Source organism: Chelonoidis abingdonii, chromosome 3 (assembly GCF_003597395.2).
Source record: "Chelonoidis abingdonii isolate Lonesome George chromosome 3, CheloAbing_2.0, whole genome shotgun sequence".
NCBI classification, from domain to species: Eukaryota; Metazoa; Chordata; order Testudines; family Testudinidae; genus Chelonoidis; species Chelonoidis abingdonii.
In genome coordinates this window covers 137,187,011-137,210,047 of record NC_133771.1, presented here as the reverse complement: position 1 = coordinate 137,210,047, position 23,037 = coordinate 137,187,011, and the positions used below count along the sequence as shown (strand labels likewise).

General features: G+C 40.3%; 1 protein-coding gene across 1 annotated transcript in view; it reads right to left on the bottom strand.

Annotated features, from left to right (window-relative positions):
* DISC1 (DISC1 scaffold protein) overlaps nucleotides 1–23,037 on the bottom strand; it is a 399,613-nt gene that overhangs the window by 183,044 nt on the left and 193,532 nt on the right. Inside the window, 1 exon segment of the mRNA XM_075064148.1 lies at nucleotides 6,291–6,479. Within this exon segment, the coding sequence (XP_074920249.1) occupies nucleotides 6,291–6,479 (189 nt within the window).

The window sequence follows — 23,037 nt, the reverse complement described above, 5'->3', positions numbered from 1 at the left end:
TCTGTAATGGTCATCCAGTTTTAAATTGTTCTTTTATCAATTCTATATTTGAAATTCACAAAAATAAAACTTTTACATAGTGTTTTATTATCCGGAAAGATTCCAATTTTCAGAAATGTTTCAGAAATGCCAAACACAGGAATCTCTTCAACAATCACTCAGACGCTGCTGCTGATGAGTTGGAGCATGGATGATATTTACCAATACCCAACAAGTAAGACCAGGAAGTGAAGAACACATTCTCCAAAAGAAATGGAAGGGAGAATTTAAACCATCAGAGTGTAATCACTCAAACTGGAATTTGGGTTACATACCCCTATTCTTGCAAAGACAGTTATAAAATTTTTGTTTTTTTTTTAAAAGACAACAATTATTAAGGATCTTGGTTTTATATCTTGCCTGAAAGAAAGCTGCCCAGCACCACGCTGGAGCATCAGCTGAATGCCAGCTCAGAAGGAAGAATGCCACCAATCTAATCACCAACACCACTTCCTACATCATCTTGGATTTCATAACCAACCAGCAACGAGGGCTCACTCTAGTTACCTTGTGAAATCTGAAAAGGTCACAGTTTAAAAAGATATGGCTGTAAACAAAAGCAATAACCCACTCCCTTCAACCTCTAGTTTTAGCAACAAGCATTTCATTTAATTTCTCTAGAGTATATATTGGGTCCTGTAGAAAGTAATAACCTTGTACAAATTGGAAGTGGACATATAATGTGATTGGGAATAGCTTCCCTGTGATGGAAGTCCATCTATTACACACTAGGTCATCTCCCTTTAATGATTTCTTTAAAAAGATGCAATCAGAAGGTTCATCTTTTCAGTTTAGGATCAAATAGTCATTCTCAAATATATGATTAATTGTGGAAGCTCTATGGAGAACCTATTCAGCTCAGAGAACTTATATTGTGCAGATGCTGCAAACATATTGGACCAAATCATTTCTTATATAATAGCTCCATGGAAATCAATTAAACTACACCTGGGATGATTCTGTCACAGTGTGATATGTACAGCTTTTCAGATGGCCCTTTTTTGGAACAGTTAAAAATTCTGTAAAGTTTTATAACAATTAATTTCTAGATATTTCTAAAAAAATTACAAAAAATTAAGCTATAGAAGGCTTCCTTATTTTCCACTCTAACAGCTATTGTTAATATTACATATTTAAATAAATAAAGGTTTTCCACAAGAGGGTTACCGTGTATTTTTACTTTATTATATGGCAAATTTCTGACACAGATTAAATTGGCCCAAACTGACAGAGTACAAAAATATATCTTTAAAAAAATCCAGTCAGAAAACACTTTGGAATAACCATTCATCATTAGTTAGGTAAAATCAAATCATGTTATATGAATATGTGGGTTTGTCAGAGAGTCAGAAAGACCCGTGTTCATAAATATTTGATTATGCAAAGCTTGTATTATTTTAAGTACCCATTAATGGTTTCTGGGACCCACATAAATATTATGTTACAGGGTAATTAATTGCATCCCGTACAATGACTGAATATATAGTTTATTGAACACTGACTTTAATTAAAACAATAGGACAAATTTCTTACCATATTTTGAGGTACATTTTGATAAACTATAATTGTATATTTTAATTTTCAGCACCCAAGTACAAGCCATATAGTTGGAAGAAATGTATTAAGAAAACAGAACCCTGTATAGCTTTCTCTTCATTAAAGGACAAGTCCCTTATAAATATACTGTATTAACATGTAGCATGTGCATACTCAATGACAGAGACAAGGTGGGTGAGAGAATAGCTTTCATTGGATCAACTTCTGTTGGTGAAAGACACAATCTTTCAAGCTTATACAGAGCTCTTCTTCAGGTACTGCAGGCATTGCCCCCGCAGCTCTCATTTGCTGCGGTTCTTGGCCAATGGGAGCTGCAGAGTCGGCACTCAGGCCAGAGGCAGCAGGCAGAGACCCTCTGGCCGCCCCTCCTCCGAGGAGCTGGGCATGCCACCTGCTTCCAGGAGCCACGCAGAGCCAGGGCAGGTAGGGAGCCCCACAGTGCCACCAACCGGACCTTTTAGCAGCCTATTAACATTTCCCAGATTGCTTTCAATAGTCACCAGGAGATCGATGCCAATTCCAGTAGACTCTCAGACAATTCAGGGGGGTTGTCAACCCTAAATATTCCCCTCCCCCAGTCATCTCTTTTTCAAGCTGAATAGTCCCAATATTTTTAGTCTCTCCTCATACAGAAGCTGTTCCACAACCCTGCTCATTTTGTGGCCCTTCATTGTGCTTTTTCCAATTAAATATCACTTTTCTGGAATAGGGTTTTGGTTGTCTTAGCTACCGTATGATAAGATTTCCCCTACCATGACAGCACTGTTTTAGAGAGAGATTTGGTCAGCAGATCATTTCAAATTCATCTATCTACTCTAATGAATTCCAGTGGTTAGACCAAGAGGCTGGGAGTCAGGAAACCAGTGTTCTATTCCCTGCTCTGTCACTAGCTCACTCTATGATCTCGAGCAAATGACTTCACTTCTCTTTGGCGTGGTTTTAGCTGTAAAATGGGAATAATAATACTTAGCCATTTTTGTAAAGAGCTTGGAGATCTTCAGATGAAAATAAGTGCAAATCAATATTATCTCATCCTAAAATATAAATAAGTACATCTAACTTATCAGTTGACATCGCTATTATAAAAAGCAATCTAAAATACTTCTCATATTCTCATTAAAAATCCTTTTGTATTTTTTAAGTCTCCAACACGAAGCCCTGACAGTTCACAGCACAGTGAGCAAAGCCAAATTTTTGCACTACATTTGCAATATCTTTTATTCTTGGGCAGCTGGCAAAAAGTGAGAAAATCCATTAACATGCTAATGATGTGTCCTATTTAAAATTCCAGCCCTGATTATTGTGTGATTAAATCTCTTCCCTTGACGTCTGCTTTGTTATATTGGCGTTACAGTGAGAAATCAACAATATTAATAAAGTACAATACAGGTGACCAATTTAAAACACAAGAAACACACATACATTCTAGTCAGTGTTTCAAATTTCTTGTGAAAAACAGCTCCTTCTAAGCTACCAAAAGACTTATTTCAATAAACAAAACTCGATTCTTGAAAGGCTCACAAATAAAAATATATAAGTTCAAGACAGAAGATGTGCATAAACAGTCAATGAAGAGATCAACATAGGAAGGCTTTGCCAAAGTAGTAGGTTTCAAGGAAAGGTGTGGAGGAGAATAAAGGGGGCTTTTGATGCAGGGGAAGTAGAAGGCTTTTCTAAAGATATAAAGTAGTATGAAAGAAAAAGCATAAAGCAAGAGTGGGAAGAGAAGGCAACCAATGGCATGCCACTGTCCTGATTGTCTAGCTAGAAAAATTAAGCATCTGATGTCTACGGTGAAAGACTATCAACTACACCACCGAAATAATTAAACTAGTATAAACAAGGAAACTGACTTGTTTTCATGGAAGCGTTAGCTCAAATTAACACCTCTCCAGTTAAACTCAAGTGAGAGCAGTCACACAGAATGATTGGATTAGCAGCCCAGAGTGGCTGAGCCCCCACTATGTTACTAGATCAAGAGGGCAGAACTCAAGCTTCAACGCACTCACCCTGACAGGCCAGCTAGCTCACTTTTAAACCACCACTGACCCTGAGCTAGAGATTTTTGTGCATAGACAGGAGTCACGTTGTGGTAACATTTGAGGCATACCTCAAGCTAGCACTGCAGTGAAGACGAGCTCTCTGAGGCACCTAATACCTGAATATACAACTCTGAAATGCAGGAGGGGGAAAAATGGTCTAGAATTAACAAAATATTTTTGTTACAGATTCTGGGAAAAATGAATTAAGTGGTTCAGGTATATTTCTATCTTTATCATTATTAACTACTGCCTCATTTAAAAGAATAAATCTTTGCTTCAAAAAAATGAAAATGTTATGTTGCTTATTCTCTAATCAAATGACATATTTTACATAAAAATAAGTAGTTAAAATCATGACAGACTATGTTCCGCTAAACTTCCCTGCCCATCATTCAGGAGCTCTCATCCGTCCTTATCATCATCCTTAAATATTCCCGTTTATCAAAAAAATGAGATGTGTGCCTACTGGGGTATTTACAAACCCCTACTATCATCGATATTCCTTACACAGTCAGTATCTTCATCTTTATTCTACTATTCTTTCTCCCTCCATTTTTCTAAATATGCATGCTCACAGACTATATTTTGTGATGAGCACCAAAACATCCCAAAGTCAAAGTTACTCGACTAATTTCAATTCCCAGTTGCTAAAGGTTAAATGCAATAACCTTGAAGAAAATAAAACCTGTCCTCATCACCAATCAGTCTGCATAGAAAACAGGGTGCAACATTCAATAAACAGCAGCAATCACAGAGAAAGCCTTCTCAGTGATAATGTGCCATCTGCAATTTAGATTATTCCATGTTTTATTTTCCAAGCATAAAAGTACTATGTGAAAAGACAACTGCTTCATGAAACTTCATGTCTTTTTTTTAAAATACAAGATATTTACCACTTTTCCCAGATTTGTTTCCAAACAAAATTCACATGCTATATGCTCTCAAATCTAAAGGAGTGTCTATCTTCCAAAAAGTAAAATGGTGTAGATTATATGAAGATCAAATAATTTTAATGGTTTATACAGCTTTCAGCAATTTGGTTTGGTTTAATAAAGTTTTATTTCATACAGAATTAACTTTCTTCACTTATTCTTGTGGAATCACAACAAATCAAATTATAATCTGCATAATAAATCTCTGACATCTCAGTGCTTTGCAATTTATTATTGTCATAATTTGCAGTAAATTTCAGTAGAGTATGATGCTTCATTGCACACATTTGCTGTTTCAAAAAAGGACAGTCTTGGAAGCGCTGCCAGTTCTGTTGCTTCAGCAAGCTCACAGAAACAGTCTGAAAGCTCAGTAAAGAAGAACTCATTTGGAAAATTGTGTGTTATGGAAAGTTCCCTAACAGAGCAAGTAACAATATGAAGGGCACAGCCTGGGGAACCAAAAAAACCTCTTCAACCCACTGGCAAACCCAAATAATTAGAAAGCATGCTTCATCATCTGCTTTTGGATCACTTTGCTTATGTTGAAAAACATTAATGTTGGAGGAAGACCATTACAATTTTTGCTCTACTGTTCTGGATCTTTTCTAGTTTCTAGCAGGATAAATACTTGTCTAGTAGCGTAGAGGACACATCTTCCTTCTCTTCCTGCATGTGTTTTCAAGAGTACTGTTGCTTTAAATCTCTTTAGTGGCCTACAAAATCTATCTTTTTGTTTTTAAGATAGTTTTGCCTGTCTGGTCACCTAGGAAACACAACTCAGCAACCTTCCAAAAGAGCAATGCTTTTGTCTCTTCTACCAACATACAGTTCAGAAGATTTTGAGGCAGGAAAAGAGTTTCAAACTCTGGAACTATCTCTAATTCTTTCTCAAGAAAGCAATTCTAAGATTATGTTTAGCAGGTAGAGGTAACTACAATGTGTGTGTATTTGTAGTCAATTAAACACTACTCCATCTTTTACTTAAGCAACATAGCCACTTTATCTGGTAACTTACTGGGTGGCTTCAGGAGGGAAAGGCAGAAGACAGGATCTACAGAAATTAGAAGCAGCTCTACACTTTGTCAGTTGCATTCACTTAATCACAGATCAAATTTCCTGATTCCACTTTGAAATAGTAAGCCACAAAGGCTGCTTATGTTGACTTGCTAGCTGTTTTCGCTAAACCACTTATTTAAATAAAGACTTCTTGCTTTCAAAACCTTGAGCCCTCTATGGGTTACACATTTTTCTGACACATCCTGAATAAATATCCAATTATGTTAAAGGCAGAGGTTCCTGTTGTTGTGGACAACCTACATTTTCCATAGATGAAAAAGTACAAGAACATTTATGTACAAGATATTTGATTATGCACATGATGTACATGCACAAGGCATTATTATTATTATTATTATTATTAATTAGGTTTCAGCACACAAGACTTTTTGGGAATCAGGGCTAAGAGAGATATCAAAAGCACCCTACAAAATTAATATACACAAAGCTAGAAAAAATGTCACTCATGAATGACAAGACAAAGCCTGACAGCATGTACAACCTACTGTTTATGAAGGTCCTGCCAAAATTTCCCTCCTAAAAATGGTAAGTTCTGCATGTCACACACATCACAGGGATGTTCATCCAATCAAGCAGAATACTGGTCTGCCCACAATATAGAAAAGCAAAGCTTCAATCACCCAACAGCTGGTGAACTACTTACCAAAGGCAGACTCCCCCTGCTCCAGTTCTTGTTTCAATCTGTTGTAATCTTCTTTAATTCTCTCTAATTTTTGGACATTTCTGGCATTCAGCACCAACAGCTCATTGAGAAGTCCCTCCAGCCCTTCTCTCTCAGATGTTAATGATCTTATTTCTTCTGCAAGATCCTTAGCAGTACAGAAATTACTTCCTGCCAATTCATTTGGAGGGAGAATGAGAGAGAAGGAAACAAACATTTGTAACATCAGTAGATTGCACAGAAAACACGGGAAATTAAGCAACTGAACACCCAAGCAGCAGCTAAAACAACAGTAATAAAAGACAGGAGAGTTTTGCATTCTGTTTAATTTTTCTGCTCCACTGAATCCCATTACAGGAAACGTTCTTAATAAGCTATTGGAACAAGATGTGCAAAATTACGGTTTACCTAGATTCTTTTACACAGAAAACATTCCTTCCTTTTTAGTTTTTAATTATTTTTTACATTTGTGGGGAAAAGCCATGTCTGATATTTAAGTTGAAGAAAATTTTACACTTGTAATTCATGGGTCATTACCTTGTAGTCCATCAGATCATCATCAGGCTTTATAGTGTACCTCAGTTCATAATTGCCAGATGATATAGTACATTTAAATGGGTGCCATCAATCTGTTAGGCTCCAGAAAAAATCTTTCTTGAACAATGATAAGTACCATTACTTCCTTAAGGTTTTTATATATAGGACATACTGTGTTTGTAAATGGTATGCACCTATTAAAATTAATATATTAAGAAAATGCTGAGCTTGCATGGGTAAGTGCTTAAAAATCAGGAATCTCCATTTCTTTTTCTCCCTGAAACATGTAGTTTAGGAGCCATGCAGGGTTCCTGATACTCTGATCTTATTTTACTTACAGTTCCTGAGCAGTGTGTGATTCCTGTTAGAGAATCAGAACTGGGAGTCAGGAGTCCTGAGTTAAATTCCCAGCTCTACCGCTGGCTTGCTTGTGATATTAGTCCTTAAACTCTCTGCGCTTCGTTTTGTATAAGAAAAAAAAAAAAAAAATCAAGATAACAGCACTTTCCTACCTCACAAAGATAAATTACATTAATGACACTAGAAAGTTGTACCATTTTAATTATGTCAGTATAGTTAAAATTGCACAATCCCCCTAGTGTGGATGCAGTTATAGTAGTATAAAGGAGCTTTCTACCACTATAGCTATTCCCATATGGGAAGGTGAATAACCATACTAGTATAAGTAATTTTTATACAACTGTAACTGTGTTCACAATAAGGATTTCACTGGTATAACTATTTCAGTAAAAAAATCACATCCCCTAACCAAAGTAGTTATACTAGTAAAACATTTAAATGTAGATTAGCCCTCAGGTGGCAGGGGCAATATAAGTACCTATAAAGACAGATCTATAAAATAATCTTTAGGGACTCTGATGTAACCAGCAAAGGCATTCAAGGGTTACTTTTGAAATGCTGCTTCTAGAAATTAATGTGAAGCACATCCACTTGTGCATACATTAGCCATCTACCACTTCAAAACTCAAAAGAGAAGGCATAGATTATAGGTATCCCCGACCATAATAGCTCCATCTATTGTCCACATACCAAAATGCTTTATGAATTTTTGGTTGAAAAGTACAATAAACTGCTGCCTATACACAATGGATAATTTTCTAAGGTAAATAGTTTTTTTTTTCCTTTAAGAAATATCCCAAAGCAGCAATCAGCAAAATTTTAGCTTCAGACAATCCAATCTTATCTTTACTTATAACAAAATCTCCATTTCTACTGCCTAGGTTAGATCCTATATGCCAAAATTTCAACATACAGTGAATGTTTACAAATAATTATAAATAACCCCTAACAGTAGGGTGTATAACTGTCGTCCTTCCCCTCCCTACCTACCCCGAGCCACTATAAATGTTTTATAAACCTAATTTGTGATTTGCTTCCACACAGGTGGGGGGGGGGAAGGGAATGAGGAAAAAGTTGACATATAATAATGGATGAATAGTAAATATTCAGATGTCTCTAAGGCAGCGAGGCTGACAACCACAATGGTATCTCCAAAGAAAATAGAACTCATTACAAGCCTTAGTGCACAGGATCCTTAATAAAACATGAAAGAGAAGATATTCTTAATTAAATCTGGAGCCTTCTTTCTACTTCTGAAAAAAAGCTAGGAGAACATATGATGCTATACATGAAAGTTTTATACATGCTGAATTCCCAGAGGGGAGGTTAATATCAAAATTCAGGCTATGACGAAAAGGCATCAAGTATATGCCCATAAGGCAAATCTCCCTGATGTAGCTTTTCCTGACAGCAGAAATATGCCTGTGAGTCTGTGATGAAAAATCAGAAAAGTATATAAGATCTGTGCACCACCTCCTGAAAGTGCCATCAGTGAACTCCTGACCGCGATCACAGTAACTAAAATAGGCATTTTCTAAATGCCACAAGAAGGTTGATTATAAAATTATATTTATATCTCTACCTGCCAACATTATAAAAAAATGCCCTTCTGCTTTTTAGAAACCACAAGTCACTTTGGTTACTATAGAAATATCCTTTAGACACCTGTCAAAATATTTCATTTTGTTAATGCCATAAATTGATAAAATGCCTCATTTTGATGACAAAGTAATTATTTTACCTAAACCGAGCACAATAATTTATCACTTTCCTGCGTACATGGGGTTAAATTTCTTCAACCATACTGTAGACAGTGTTCTTTTGGATCTCACTGAAGGTCCAGGGAATAGGCGGTCAGGCCTAATGGTTAGAATCGGGTGCCTGGAACTGGAGCCAGGGTCAGAGTTAGGTGCCAAGCCAAGGTTCATTGCCAGAGACAGACTCAGTAGCCAAGCCAAGGGTCAGAGCCAGAGACAGCGTGAGGGGCAGGGCATAGGAGCAGGGACCTGGAGCGAGACAGGAAAGCAGGAACCATGAACAGACAGGGGTCTGGAATAAAGGGGACAGAAACAGGCTGGGGGGCAGGAGTCAGGCAAACAGGCAGGGTTCGTAGTAGCCAGGGATTCACCAAGTTGCTCAAACAACTTCCTGTACCTCTGCTTTAAATAGTGCATACCAGCCAATCGGCGGGGCTGGACATCTTCTTAAATCAGTGTTATGGGGAGAACCTTTGTGAGCTAGAGCTTAGCAAGCCCCCTTCTCCACTAGTTTGGGTAAACTATTGGGTGGCGGCCACAGTCTGAGGACGGTCTAGGGATTCACCCTGGTTCAAGGCCCACAATCTTACACGCTCACTCAGTAACCAATAAACCCTTATCAGAATTTGTAAGGAAAACCTAGAATGCTGAAGAAAGTAGTGCTGGTTATGCATAAAGTGGTAGTCTATCAAAATAATAAATAAATCTTTCAGTTAAGACCTAAAACCAAGATTTAATAACCCCACGTGTGGTCATTAAAGATCCTATGGCATTTCTGATATTTACTTCCAGTGACTGGGCCAAATTCCAGTTTAGACAAGTAAGTTACCTAGGCAAAATTCCCCAGCAATATCCATTAAATGTGATATTCTTCATTTTGTCCTAAACTATTGTGGAGTGTTAATGAGAGCTGAATGACTACCAAGTTCCTCACTAGCAATGACTGCATTTCACTAGAGTGTATATACAATTATACACACCCACATTATATTATACCAGATGGGTGAAATTAACAGCTTAATAAATTTCATGAAAACATTGGCAGGTTCATGGAATTTTACTGTGCTACTTTTAAGATGTTTTGAGAAGCAATGTAGTAGTGAGGGGGAAACTGAGAACTTGGTTTGTGATCATTTAAATCCACAATAGCGTACTGGGTTTTATTTTGTGCAGTGAGAGATCAATACTGCAACATGAGACACTTATGATATGATATAAAGCTTTATGTGACAAGCAGGCAAAATTAGGGCTACTTGGTAGAAGTCTGAGGGCTCTTGCAGGATCTTCCCTCAAAAGTTTGCAAAGAATTCGCATACTTTAAACCAGTATAAATGACTTCAGCAATCCAAACAAAAAGCGTAATTGTTAAGGATCCCAAGCACTGGTGGAGGAACAACCAATGCAGCTAGGCAAGTGCACAGGGGCCTGCATAATTTGGGGAGTAGTGCTGTTGCAGTGGTCCAGAGTGTTATCGAGCACCTGGAATCAGAGCAATGCTCCACCACTCGGTACCCAGAGTCACAATGCAACTGAAATTTGGCCAACCCACGCCTCCATAATGCCAGACAGACCAGTGGCTGGACCAAATTTCAGTGGTGTTGTGACCCCATGGGCACGGTCACAATGTCTATCAAATCTGGCCCACCCATCAACATTCCCTTTACACTGCACACACAAAGTAGATGTTTCCAGAAGCCTCAGCAGTCTTGTTCTGAGCTGGCTTTCTGTCTACTTGACAAGTATGCTGGTGAAAGCACTCGGTCTTCTATCCATCCAGTCTGCCTTCTCATACTTATTAAACATTACACTCAGGACGTCAAATTTTAGAGACCTCATCTGATAGAGAGCCTGCAGTGGCACAACATCATCTAACATCATGTGAGGGAATTTGTGCGGTATAGACCAGACAGGAATGGGCCACCTCCTGAATCATCAATACTTATTGCAATATCATCTGAGGCCTTCCATCCAAACAGTGACCTAGCATCAGTCACCTTGTGAAAATTGATAGGATCACCTGGCAATAATACATAGGTGCATACTAAGGTGACCAGGTATCCAGTTTTTGACTGGAACATCTGGTCAAAAAGAGATCCCGGAGGCTACAGTCAGTATCACTGACAGGGCCGTTGACTGTCCGGTTGGCAGCGCAACGCAGCGGGGCTGGCAGGTTCCCTGCTAACCTCCACACTGCGTGGCTCCCGGGAAGCAGCCGTCATGTCCCTCCTCTGGCTCCTATGCGTAGGAGCAGCCAGGGGTCTCCGCATGCAGCCCCCACAGCTCCCATTGGGCGGGAAACACAGCCAATGGGAGCTGCAGGGGCAGCACCTGCACACAGGAAAGGGCACAGAGCCACCTGGCCGTGCCTCCGTAGGAGCCAGAGGGGGGACATGATGCTGCTTCTGGGAGCTGCTTGAGGTAAGTGCTGCCCAAAGCCTGAACCCGGGACCCCCTCCCAGGTCCCAACCCTCTGCCCCAGCTCCAGTCCTGATCCCCCTCTGAATCCCTTGATCCCATGCCAGAGCACCCTCCTACACCCCAAACCCTTCATATCCAGCCCCACCCCAGAGCCCACACCCCCAGCTGGAGCCCTTAACCACCCCTCCGCACCCCAACCCCCTTTCCTAGTCCAGAGAACTCCTCCCCTCGTTTCTGGCCCCACCCAGGAACTTGCATCCTCAGCCCAGAGCCTGTACCTCTTCCAGCACTCCAAGTCACTTGCTACATATCCCAGCCTAGAGCCCCCTCCTGAGGGATAGCTTAGTGGTTTGAGCATTGGCCTGCTAAATCCAGGGTTGTGAGTTCAATCCTAGAGGGGACCTGAGGGAAAAATCTGTCTAGGGATTGATCCTGCTTTGAACAGGGAGTTGGACTAGATGACCTCCTGAGGTCCCTTCCAACCCTGATATTCTAGAAACTCCTCATTTCTGGCCCCACCCTGGAGTGAGCAGGGGGCATGGCCTCCGAGGAGGGGCGGGGCAGGGGTGTTCAGTTTTTTTGCAAATAGAAAGTTGGCAATTCTGCTGCATATTTCACAAAATGTGCCAGCCTAATGCAACACTTTACCATTGCCTGTAATTTCTAAGTACACCAGAACAGATGTCATTTTTCACAATCCAGCACAGCTATCTTATTTTTATATATGAGTATGCATGTGCAGAGGATAAACAGAGAGACAGAGATCCATGTCAGTGAAGCTTCATATTTCTATACTACTATTCTAGCAATAATTGTTCCTTGTCAGTGAATTCACAAGAGACCAGTCTGGGAGTAAAATGGTCACAGCTATTTACTGATATACTTGACGGCTTAACAACATGTGAGAATTAATCAGGAATAAAGTAGGATGCGAATTTAAAGTGGATTAACTACTCCAGATTACATCCATACAGGTCGCTGATATTCCTGAATAAGAGTGCCTTGTCCTGGAAAAAGAGCATCCATATATAGATTTAATTAGGAATACTTTCCAATCTAGACAAGCCCTTAGGGCCGCCTGGGAGAGGGGGGGCAAGAGGAGCAATTTTCCCCAGGCCCCAGGCCCCGAAGCGGCCCCCACGAGAGTTCTTTGGGGGCCCTGGAGCTGGGTCCTTCACCCTCTCTGGGGGCCCCAGAAAACTCTCATGGGGCCCAGGCACCCGGAGCTGGGTTGTCATAAATAGATAGTTAAGGATTAATGTCTCTTTTACCTGTAAAGAGTTAAGAAGCTCAGTGAACCTGGCTGACACCTGACCAGAGGACCAATCAGGAGACAAGATACTTTCAAACTTGGTGGAGGGAAGTCTTTGTTTGTGCTGTTCGTTTTGTTGTTTGTTTGCTCTTGGGGTAAGAGGGACCAGACGTGCAACCAGTTCTTTCTCCAATCTTTCTAAAACAGTCTCTCATATTCAAAATAGTAAGTACTAGCTAGAAAAGTGGATTAGGCTTATGTTTCTTTTCTTAACTTGTAAATGTGTATTTTGCTGGAAGGATATTTTACCTCTGTTTGCTGTAACTTGTATCTCAGGCTAGGGAGTCCCTCTAGTCTATATAAACTGAAGACTCTGTAAACATTTTCCATCCTAATTTTACAGAGATAATTTTTACTTTTTCTTTCTTTAATTAAAAGCTTTCTTTTTTAAGAACCTGATTGATTTTTTTCCTTGTTTAAGACCCAAGGGGATTGGGTTTGAACTCACCAGGGATTGGTGGGGGGAAAGGAGGGGGTGGAAGGTTAATTCCTCTCTGATTTAAAATCCAAGAAGTTTGGGTCACAGTAGTCTCTCAGGGTAACCCAGGGAGGGGAAAGTCTGGGAGGGGGAAAGGAGGGGAAACGAGTTATTTCTCCTTGTTTTAAGACCCAAGGGGTTTGGGTCTTGGGTCCCCCAGGGAAGGTTTTGGGGGACAGGGAGTATACCAGACACCGGAATTTCTTGTTGGTGGCAGATCTAAGCTAGGAATTAAGCTTAGAAGGGTACATGCAGGTCCCCACTTTCTGGACGCTAAAGTTCAAAGTGGGAAACATACCTTGATATGGGCCCTTCACTCTCTCTGGGGGCCCCAGAAAACTCTCACGGGGCCCGGGGCCCTGGAGCTTCTTCCACTCTGGTTCGTCGTTGGCAATTCGTCAGCAATTCCGCTCCGGGACCCTCCGCTGAAGTGCCTCGAAGACCTGCGGCGGGGGTCCTTCCGGCACTTCAGCAGCAGGTCCCGGGGCGAGTTTTCGGCAGCAATTCGGCGGTGGGGGGTACTTCTGCCCCAGGATCCGCCGCTGAAGTGCCAGGTCTTCGGCAGTAGGGTCCCCTGCCGCCAAAGCCTCCAGGCCCCCTGAATCCTCTCGGCGGCCCTAACACAAGCTATTTGGATGGGTAGGAAAAAAATCATGGGGATTTTCTGGGCCAATTGTCAGTTACAAGGACTCAGTCTTATTGAGTCCCATGGCACCTATCCCATGTCCTCCCAATTTAAGACAATGCTTCCTTAACACAATCCTTCTCCATCTGAAGAACGATCTGACAACACAGAGTTTCAGAAGCCCATCCCATACCCCTTAATGGTAGCAGCGAATGGGATTCCTCACATGGTGGTGTTCTATCTCATTTACCAATATTGCTTTATCTGTTTCTCGATGCTTCATAGATTCCAAGGCCAGAAGGGACCACTATGATAATCTATTCTGACCTTCTACGTAACACAGGCCACAGAATTTCCCCCAGAACTCTTGGAGCATATTTTTAGAAAAACACCCAATCTTGGTTTTAAAATGATCAGTGATGTAGAATCCATCCCATCTCTTGGTAAGTTGTTTCAATGGTTAATTACCATCACTTTAAAAAATGTATGTCTTATTTCCAGATGTTTGTCTAGCTTCAACTTCCAGCCACTGGATTGTGTTAAACCTTTCCCTGCTACATATAAGAGTCCATTATCAAATACTTGTTCCCCATGTAGATACTTATAGACTGTAATCAAGTCACCTCTTAATCTTCTCTTGTTAAACTAAATAGATTAAGCTCCTTGAGTTTATCACTGTAAAACAGGGTTTCTAATCCTTTAATCATTCTCACGGTTCTTCCCTGAAACATCCTTCCTGAATTGTGGACACCAAAACTGGTCACAATATTCCAGCAGTGGCCACATACCAGTACCAAACACAGAGGTAAAATAAGAAATGGTTACTAACCTTTCCATAACTACTGTTCTTTTAAATGTGTTGCACATGTCTATTCCACTATAGGTGTGTGTGCACCCCAGTGCACCATTGTTGAAGAGTTTTTTCCCCATAGTGGTACCTCTCAGGGCTGCACAAGCACCCTCTGCTTTCTCATATATTGTGTGCAGGCACAAAGGGAGGAGCCAGCCCTCAGTAAGAGTGGAAGGAGGACAGATCATAGAACAGACATGTGCAGCACATCTCAAAGACCAACGGTTATGGAAAGCTTAGTAAACATTTATACTTCTTCGACTTATTGCATATGTCCATTCCACTGTAAGTTACTCACAAGCAGTCTCAACGAGAGGTGGGTTCACAGTCTATTTGAACAGGGACCGGAGGACTACTCATCCAAATTTAGTACCGTCTCTAAACTGTTGAGAGATAGCATAGTCAAAGGCAAATGCATGACATGCTGACCAGGTTCCCACTTTGCAGATGTCTAAAATGGGAACATTAGCCAGAAAGGTCGCAGTGATTGCTTAGGACTTAGTCAAATGATCCAACACTCCATCTGGCGGCTTCATGTTAACCAACTGGTAACACGGGTAAATATAACTGGATATCCAAGGCAATATCCTCAGAGTGGAGACAAGACTGCTGATTCTGTTGATAACCGCAATGAACAACCGAGTTGAAGACCTGAAAGGTTTAGCCTGTACCAGATAAAACGCTAAAGGTCTTCTAACATTCAGAGATGTTCAGTCCCTCCTCAACCTTACTACCAAGAGGCTTTGGGAAGAAGGTCGATAAGATTGTTTGGTTAATATAAAAAGTGAAAACCATGCTTGTAAGAAACCTTGGTGAGAACAAAGGTAGACTTTGTCCACATAGAAAACTGTATACAGAGGATCTGATGCTAGAGTCCTCAACTCTCCCACTCTCCTGGACAATGTAATGACTATAAAAAAGCTACCTTCATGAAAGATGCAACAGGGACCAGGTCACCAGAGGCTCAAAGAAGAGGACTCATCAGCTTTGTTAAGACTAGATTCAGGTTCCATGGGGCACACCAACGAAAGTTGTCCTTTTGGGAGAAGAGAGCAGCAAGTTTAGACTTCCAATAGCTGCTTAGAAAAGCCACCCTGGATCAGCTGCTAGTAGAAACAATGATAATTGGCCCTCCAGTGGCCAGACGGGCTGGGAGCAGGCAGAAGCCAAATCAAGACCCAACAGGCTAGGTAAAAAGGGCTGGCTGCTTCCTTGAGGTGGCAGTTCTGAGTGAAGCTGGGACAGAGAAAGAAGGCTTTTCCCCACCTTAAGCCAAAAGCCCATCCTGGTCAGGGCCTAACTCTGATTGTACTTTTGATTGAGCCAGCAAAATATTGATTTGTTTTACATAATAGAATTTAAAGCCCAGGCAGCCATCTTAAGTTGGAGATCAATTGACTGCTGTAAAATTAAAAAGTGTTTGCGTCATGAGATGCTTCACTGATTCAGGAGTACCTCTGACACCACCTCTCCATTGTATGATTCTCACAGGAGAAAAAAAAAACCTAAGAGATAGGGAATCATGTGTCATTGATTTTAACTGTGAATTCTTCTAATATGCACCAAACCAGACAGCAACTATTGGTTCATCATTTATACTGCATTTAGAGAAGTAAGCTACCAACTTTGCTATAGCTATGTCCAACGTTACTCAACATCTAGCAAAGGAATGATTTCTGCAAAACAGAAAAATGTGAATGCTGGGAAGACAACCGGGGGAAAAAAAACAATGACATTAAGCACAAAGCACACATTCACCTTTCTTCCTCCACTAAACAACTTTCTGAAGATCAACACCTGTTGAAGCAATAATAAGAACTGAAGAGCTAACTGGTATTCTTCCTCAGAGCAATCACCATTATGGTATCCATCAATGCCACGAATACTGTAGAACTGATAAATGAAATTGTTTTTAATTGTTCACTTTATCAATGTAACTTCTGTCCACCATTCACTACACTTGCCTACATTGTAACTTCTGTTCACTGTTTGCCATATTGTAATTCAAACCCCATTTTAAAACACTCACTCCACTTTGTAAAAGCTTCCTCCAACCTTCATTTTTGCAAACCCTGCTGTAATCTTATTAGTTAGTTTAGATGTGTGACTGAGGCATGTATGGATGATGGAATCAACCTCCAGCCCCAGCCTGTCCTGATGAAATAAAGTTCAAACCCCACCAGCTGAAGATGCAGACAAGAGCCCTAACAAAGTAAGAAGTGTCCACCCTAAAAAGAAAAGGTACAATAGAAGAAAGATCAAAGCCAGGTCCAAGGCTGAAAGTCACGCCTGCAATTGACGGGTGATCAATAACCAAACCTAGAGGCAGCGTGACACAGCAAAACCTATAGACTCTGGATTCAAACTAAAGCCTACAAAAAGGATGGGTGAGATGGGAGAATTTGGAGGGTAACATTCTGCTGCCAACATGGGAGAACATCGGTGCATACCCAACAGAGACCCAGCTCGTTCTTGTGCCCGGCTTTCCTGGTCAGTTAGCCGCCACAAGCTACAAACCCAAGCTGCAAAATCAAGCCATGAACTTAAGCTATCTTGAGGACTGGTAACTATGCAGCAGCTGCAGAACATCTGGTGTGTGTGTGTGTGTGTGTGTGTGTGTGTGTGTGTGTGTGTGTGTGTGTGTGTGTGTGTGTGTGTGTGTGTGTGTGTATAAGGATTAAGATATTAGTTACTGGTCATAAATCAAATTGTTATCATAATAAATGTGGCATCTTTGTCTTGCCCCCTGAAAAGATCCTGTGTAGTTTTGTCTGTACAACAATACAAGTCATAAAATCTTCTACCCAGTTGTTGAGGATACAGAGTTTGATTAAAACTTCTACTTCAATAGATAAAGTGAGGGTCTATGAGCACATAAGGAAAGCTTAGTGCACAGAAAAGAGGAGGAATCAGATGTAGTGATATATACCAGATTCTGAAAGCAGCGGTGCTGATGGGTCTGCAGACAAGAAGGAATGAACAATGAATGAGCAAGATCTACATACCTCAAAAAACAAGAGGCTCAATCACAATTATCATTTTTAAGAAATGATACCAAATATTTTTATTATGGGGCACAATGCAATACAAATTGTGCATCTGATCTGGAAAATACACTGTATGAAGGCCCATTTACAGGATCTGCTATAGAAAAGTTAGCTGAGAGAGACAGGGCACACAAGAACATTATACCAGGATCAAATCGGCAGGTGCAAAGTAGGAAATATCTTTTGAGAAGCTCACAAAAGCGATTAATTGTAGTGGGGCAGAGAAAATAAAAGTTTGAGTTTCTGGAGAGAATTTACCCAAAGAAATTTCCTTAAAATCCATTGGAATACTCTATTGTATTTTCAAAGACAAAAAGTTGGCTTTCCAGAAAATTTTTTATAAGTCAGAGATAAAAGTCATTTTTAGCAGAAATAGCAGTACCCAGAGAGGGGAAAGAATTGCAAAGGAGACAAGGAAATCCCTCCCTCCTTCTCCCTATGATTCCTATATGTGCTCAAGTCAATTCAAACACTGACTATACTTTGAAGATGGAGGGGTAGATTTTCTTCTACATCCAAGATCTATTAAGCACAGGTGAAAGGTCAGTTACACAGCCCCATGAGTTGGTGGGCTGGTCTGCAACAGCCTCAGAGCAAGTTAGGTCAATCTAGGGGCTATGGTAACTTACACAAGCTAAGGATCCACCTCCTTCCTCCCCGGCACATGCTCTGTGCCAGTGAGGAAGGTGAGATGTTGTGTCAGAAACTGACTCTGACATCTTTACCCCAGCTGAGAGAAACACTCTACCTCCAGGGAAATTCTCAGCTGACTAATTATAGCCAGAATTAGGCTTCTTTGAGCTGCCTGGGCAGTACAAAGAGACCAGATTTTATCTTAGAACAGTGGTTCTCAAACTGGGGCCCTTAGAGACTGCACAAGGGGTCTGCAAATATTACAAAAAAAAAATTTCTCACCATACGTCTGCATTGCCTAACAATTAAAACCAACAAATGGTGCATGAACAGTGCCGTAATACTCACATTGCATAAACATCAACATAAAAAAAAATCTCACTGCTTTGTGACAGCAAATCAGAAGTGATTTCCATTTATTTTATTTTATTTTTTTTACGACTAAGACGTCTTTGGTGGGTGGAAGTGGAATACATTTTTACAGTGTGGGAGCAAATTACGTTGGAAAATGGATATATTTTTAAAATGTCCTTATACTAGTACTGCTAGTTGTGCTAAAGTCATGGACAATGCAGAGTCAAAGAGTAAGAAACAAATGAACAGAAAGTTTGACGAAAGTTATACTGATTTTAGTTTTATGGAATTTAATTATGGATGACCACAATGTGTTGTATGCTTATAAATCCTGTCAAACAAAGCAATGAAATCCACAAAATTGAAACGACACCTCGCAACAAGGCAACTTGAGCATAAAGACAAATCAAGACTTTTTTCAATGAGAAAGTAGTAACAATCAACAGAAAACTCAAATAGCAAACATCAGTTCCAGAAAAGGCTCTGAAAGCATCTTTCTTAACAGTGCTTCAGATTGCAAAGAGTAAAATATCCTGTACCGCTGGAGAAGAACCGATTCTTCTAGCTGCTGTAGAAATGTGCGAAATGATGGTAAGGGAATATGCAGCGAAGAAACTTAAGGCTATAACACTTTCTAACTACATACTAAGAGACTTGAATAGCTTTCAAATAATGTAAAATGCTATCTAACTGAAAGGCTATGTACATGGGAACAGTTTGCAATTCAGTTTGATAAGACAACTGATGTTGATAATGCAGCACAATTATTAGTTTTTGTTAGTTATGTTTGACTGGGGAAATTTTGTAAGATTTTCTTTTTTTATCAGGAGTTACCAAAACAGACAACAGGTCAGGAAATATTCAAATTATTGGACGATTTCATGAAAGTAGAATTGCTGAACTGAGAGAAATGTGTTGCTGTTTGCATGGACAGTGCTGCTTCTATGATAGGCAATAGGAATGGTGGTGTAGCAAGAATGAGCGCCATAAATCACAGGTCATTGTAACACATGGTACCTTGCATCGCCAGGCCCTTGAGTCAAAGAAGATGAAACCTGAATGTGATGTGCTCAATGCAGCTGACACAGTTGTGAATTTTGTGAAGTCCTGGCCTTTGAATTCATATCTTTTTACAAAGCTGTGTTTAGAAATGGATGCAGGATATGACAAATCATTGTTTCATACAGAAGTGAGTTGGCTCTCTCATGACAAAGTGTTGGAATGAGTTTTTGAGCTTCACAAAGAGCTGCTGGGTTTTCTTTCAGTGCATAATCCCAAGAATGCCACAAACTTTTCTGATCCAATATGGACTGCAAAGCTTCCAGACCTCGCAGACATTTTTAACCAGTGGAATGCACTGAATCTGTTCATACAAGAGGGTAATACCACCATACTTGAAGTGAGTGACAAGATTACAACATTTCAGAATAAAGTAGAGGTTTGGAAAACTAGAATGAGCAGTGAAATCTCATATATTTCCTCTATTGACAGATTTTCTGGATACTAACAGCATGACAACTAAGTGACAGATCACTGCTCACTTTTCAACTTTGGCAGAGTACTTCAGTGTTTACTTTAAAAATATTAACATGGAGAAATATGATTGGGTTTGGGATCTGTTCTCAACTTTTGCTATGTTGTCTTGCCATTTGAGTGGGAAAGCAGAACAGGACCTGGTTGAACTGCCCTGTAGTTTCAGGAACAGGCACCTGGCCAGTTTTGGTCAACTGTTGCTGTGGAGTACTCAGTATTAGTTACAGAAGCAATGAAAATGTTGCTACCTTTGCCATCAACATTTACACGTGAAGCATCATTCTCTAACATGACATCTATCAAGACAAAGTTCAGGTCATAACTGGGAGTGGAGAATGATTTACAAGTTTGCTTGTCAACCACCAGTCCAAGGATAGAAAGACTCTGCAGTAAGAAACAGGCACACCCATCTCACTGATATCTGCAAGTACTCTTATACTCCTTTTCTTAAAACATTACTAACAGTACGTGTTTTTATGGAGCATATGTATAATTTTGTCAATCAGTTTCTCAGTTGGGGGTCTGGGATTAACATTGCATTTGAAAAGGGGTCCATCAACAAAAAAAAAATTGTGACTCTCTGCCTTAGAGTCAGGCCAAGAATGCACTATAGGAGTGAAAGATGGAATGATCATTTATGTGAATGGCGTGTGCACACAAACACAATCTTCCCTGCATTATATTTTCTCCCTTTTTCACGTTTTCTCTGTCATCTTATTCCCAGTAATTTCTTGCTTTTTGCTTATTTTCCACACCCTCTTTCTCCTCTTTCCATCTATCCTCCTACTACACACTACCATCCTATCCAATTATTACTCACCAATCTTTTCATTCTCTATCCCCCTGATCTCTTTATCCCCAATATACAACATTACACAATTGGCTAGCGGAATAATGGCTTTTGGGTGGAGAGGTTCATCTTTTTCTGAAGCATCTGGTATAGGTCACCACTGAAGAGGCAGGCTATCGAATGTGATACATCAATTATAAGTTAAAGCCTATATTCCCAAGGAGCCCAATTAGCCAAGATATTGAGGAGGAATACTGAAATGCAATCGGCACACTGAGACATTAGCTGAATTTTCTTCCCCTTTCTTAACAGCATTTCTTGACAGTGAGAAAGTTACAAAAGACGAAAGAGGAACAGCAGCCCAATTTATGAATCATGTAAGGAAAGATGGAGAAAACTTGCTTAACATAAGGCCGTTTTGTCAACTTGTTAGGATTCTGAGGACAATATCTAATTTGCATAAAATTAAGCAGATTGCAGCATGATCTCAAGCAAACAAAGGAGTTAACATCACATTAGCATAAACATGTGGAGTGGTGGTTAATCATATGTTCACCACCAGGCACAGGCAAATTTCTACTCTGATGGCTCTGTTTTACCTAATCTCAATTAACATTAAGAGACATGAAGTGTTTTAAACTAAAAGCCAACCTGTTGCAAGCCTTTTAGCAGGCATCTGGAAATAATCTTATTCCCTAGTCTCCAATGTCCAGATTTATTATGAGAGGCAACAGTGCCAACACAGTACATTTGGTAAAAGGGAAGTGGTTAAATACACATGCCATGCTACTAGCCTGTACTTCCACCTTACACAGATATAGGTCACAAAAGAGGGACACTCTTATCTTTTTAAAAGTGCTGGAGGTCATATCACAATCAATCACCCAACCAATTCCCACTTTCAGGTCAGTTACTATATACAGTCAAACCCCGCCATAACGCATCCCACCATAAAGCGAAATTGCATATAACGCGATTGCAGGTTGGCTCCCCTTTAAGGTACAGTATGATACTGTACCAATAGTCCCCAACACCATGGCAGGGGAGAGAAGCTGCAGCCCTGCACCTGCTGGGGACAGAGAATTCCGAGGCTGCTGGCGCCAGTGCTCTCTGTCCCCAGCAGATGGGGAGCTACGGCTCCTCTTGAAGCGGGAGGGAAGCCGCGGCCCCACACCTGCCGGGGACAGAGAGCACCGGTGCCCACAGCCCCGGAGTTCTCTGTCCCCGACAGGCAGGGGGCTACAGCTCCTCTCCCCTGCTGGGCACTAGGCACCAGGGGCACTAGGTGGTGCACCTCAATGCACCGCTTTGGGGACCACCTGACTGATTTGAAACCCCGCTATGCCATGACTCTGCATTTAGTGCGATGGGATTTTTTGGACCCCAAAGGTCACGTTATAGTGGGGTTTCACTGTATCTAATAGCACTGAATAACTATTTTATTAGTGAAATGATGACATAAGATCTCTATTCAGTGTAAGGATCTTAATATTCTTTCCAAACGAGGTATAAACCTTCTTGGCCTAGTTTCTACATCTGGGTCTAATTTACACTTGCAAGAATAAGACTAACTATGAAGGAAGTAAAGAAAATTAGTGGCTCTCTCTCTCAAACACACATCTCAGCTGTGTGTAAGCATTTGTCAGATTTCGTTACTATTATTTTCAAGAAGAAAATTGTGTTCACACAGTTACAATACCTAGAGACTATAACATACATGTAATCTCTCTCATCTGCACAGCTAGTAAATTGACAAAACATTACCTAAAATGGTGGTTTACTTCAGATCTTCCACTCTGCCCCTTATTTTCTTACTACGCAAAAATCAGAATTATACCATTCATCACACATTAATCTAAAATATTCAAAATAGTGAAAATGAACTTAAAATAAATATTGCTACAGTATTTTTTACTTATATGGATCAGTGCAATATTCTGCATTACAAAGGGTTACCAAAGTTAACCTTCGCTAATTTATATTTCCTTGCTATTTCTGAGCATTAATTTGATTCGATCTGTAATCTTTCCCCAAT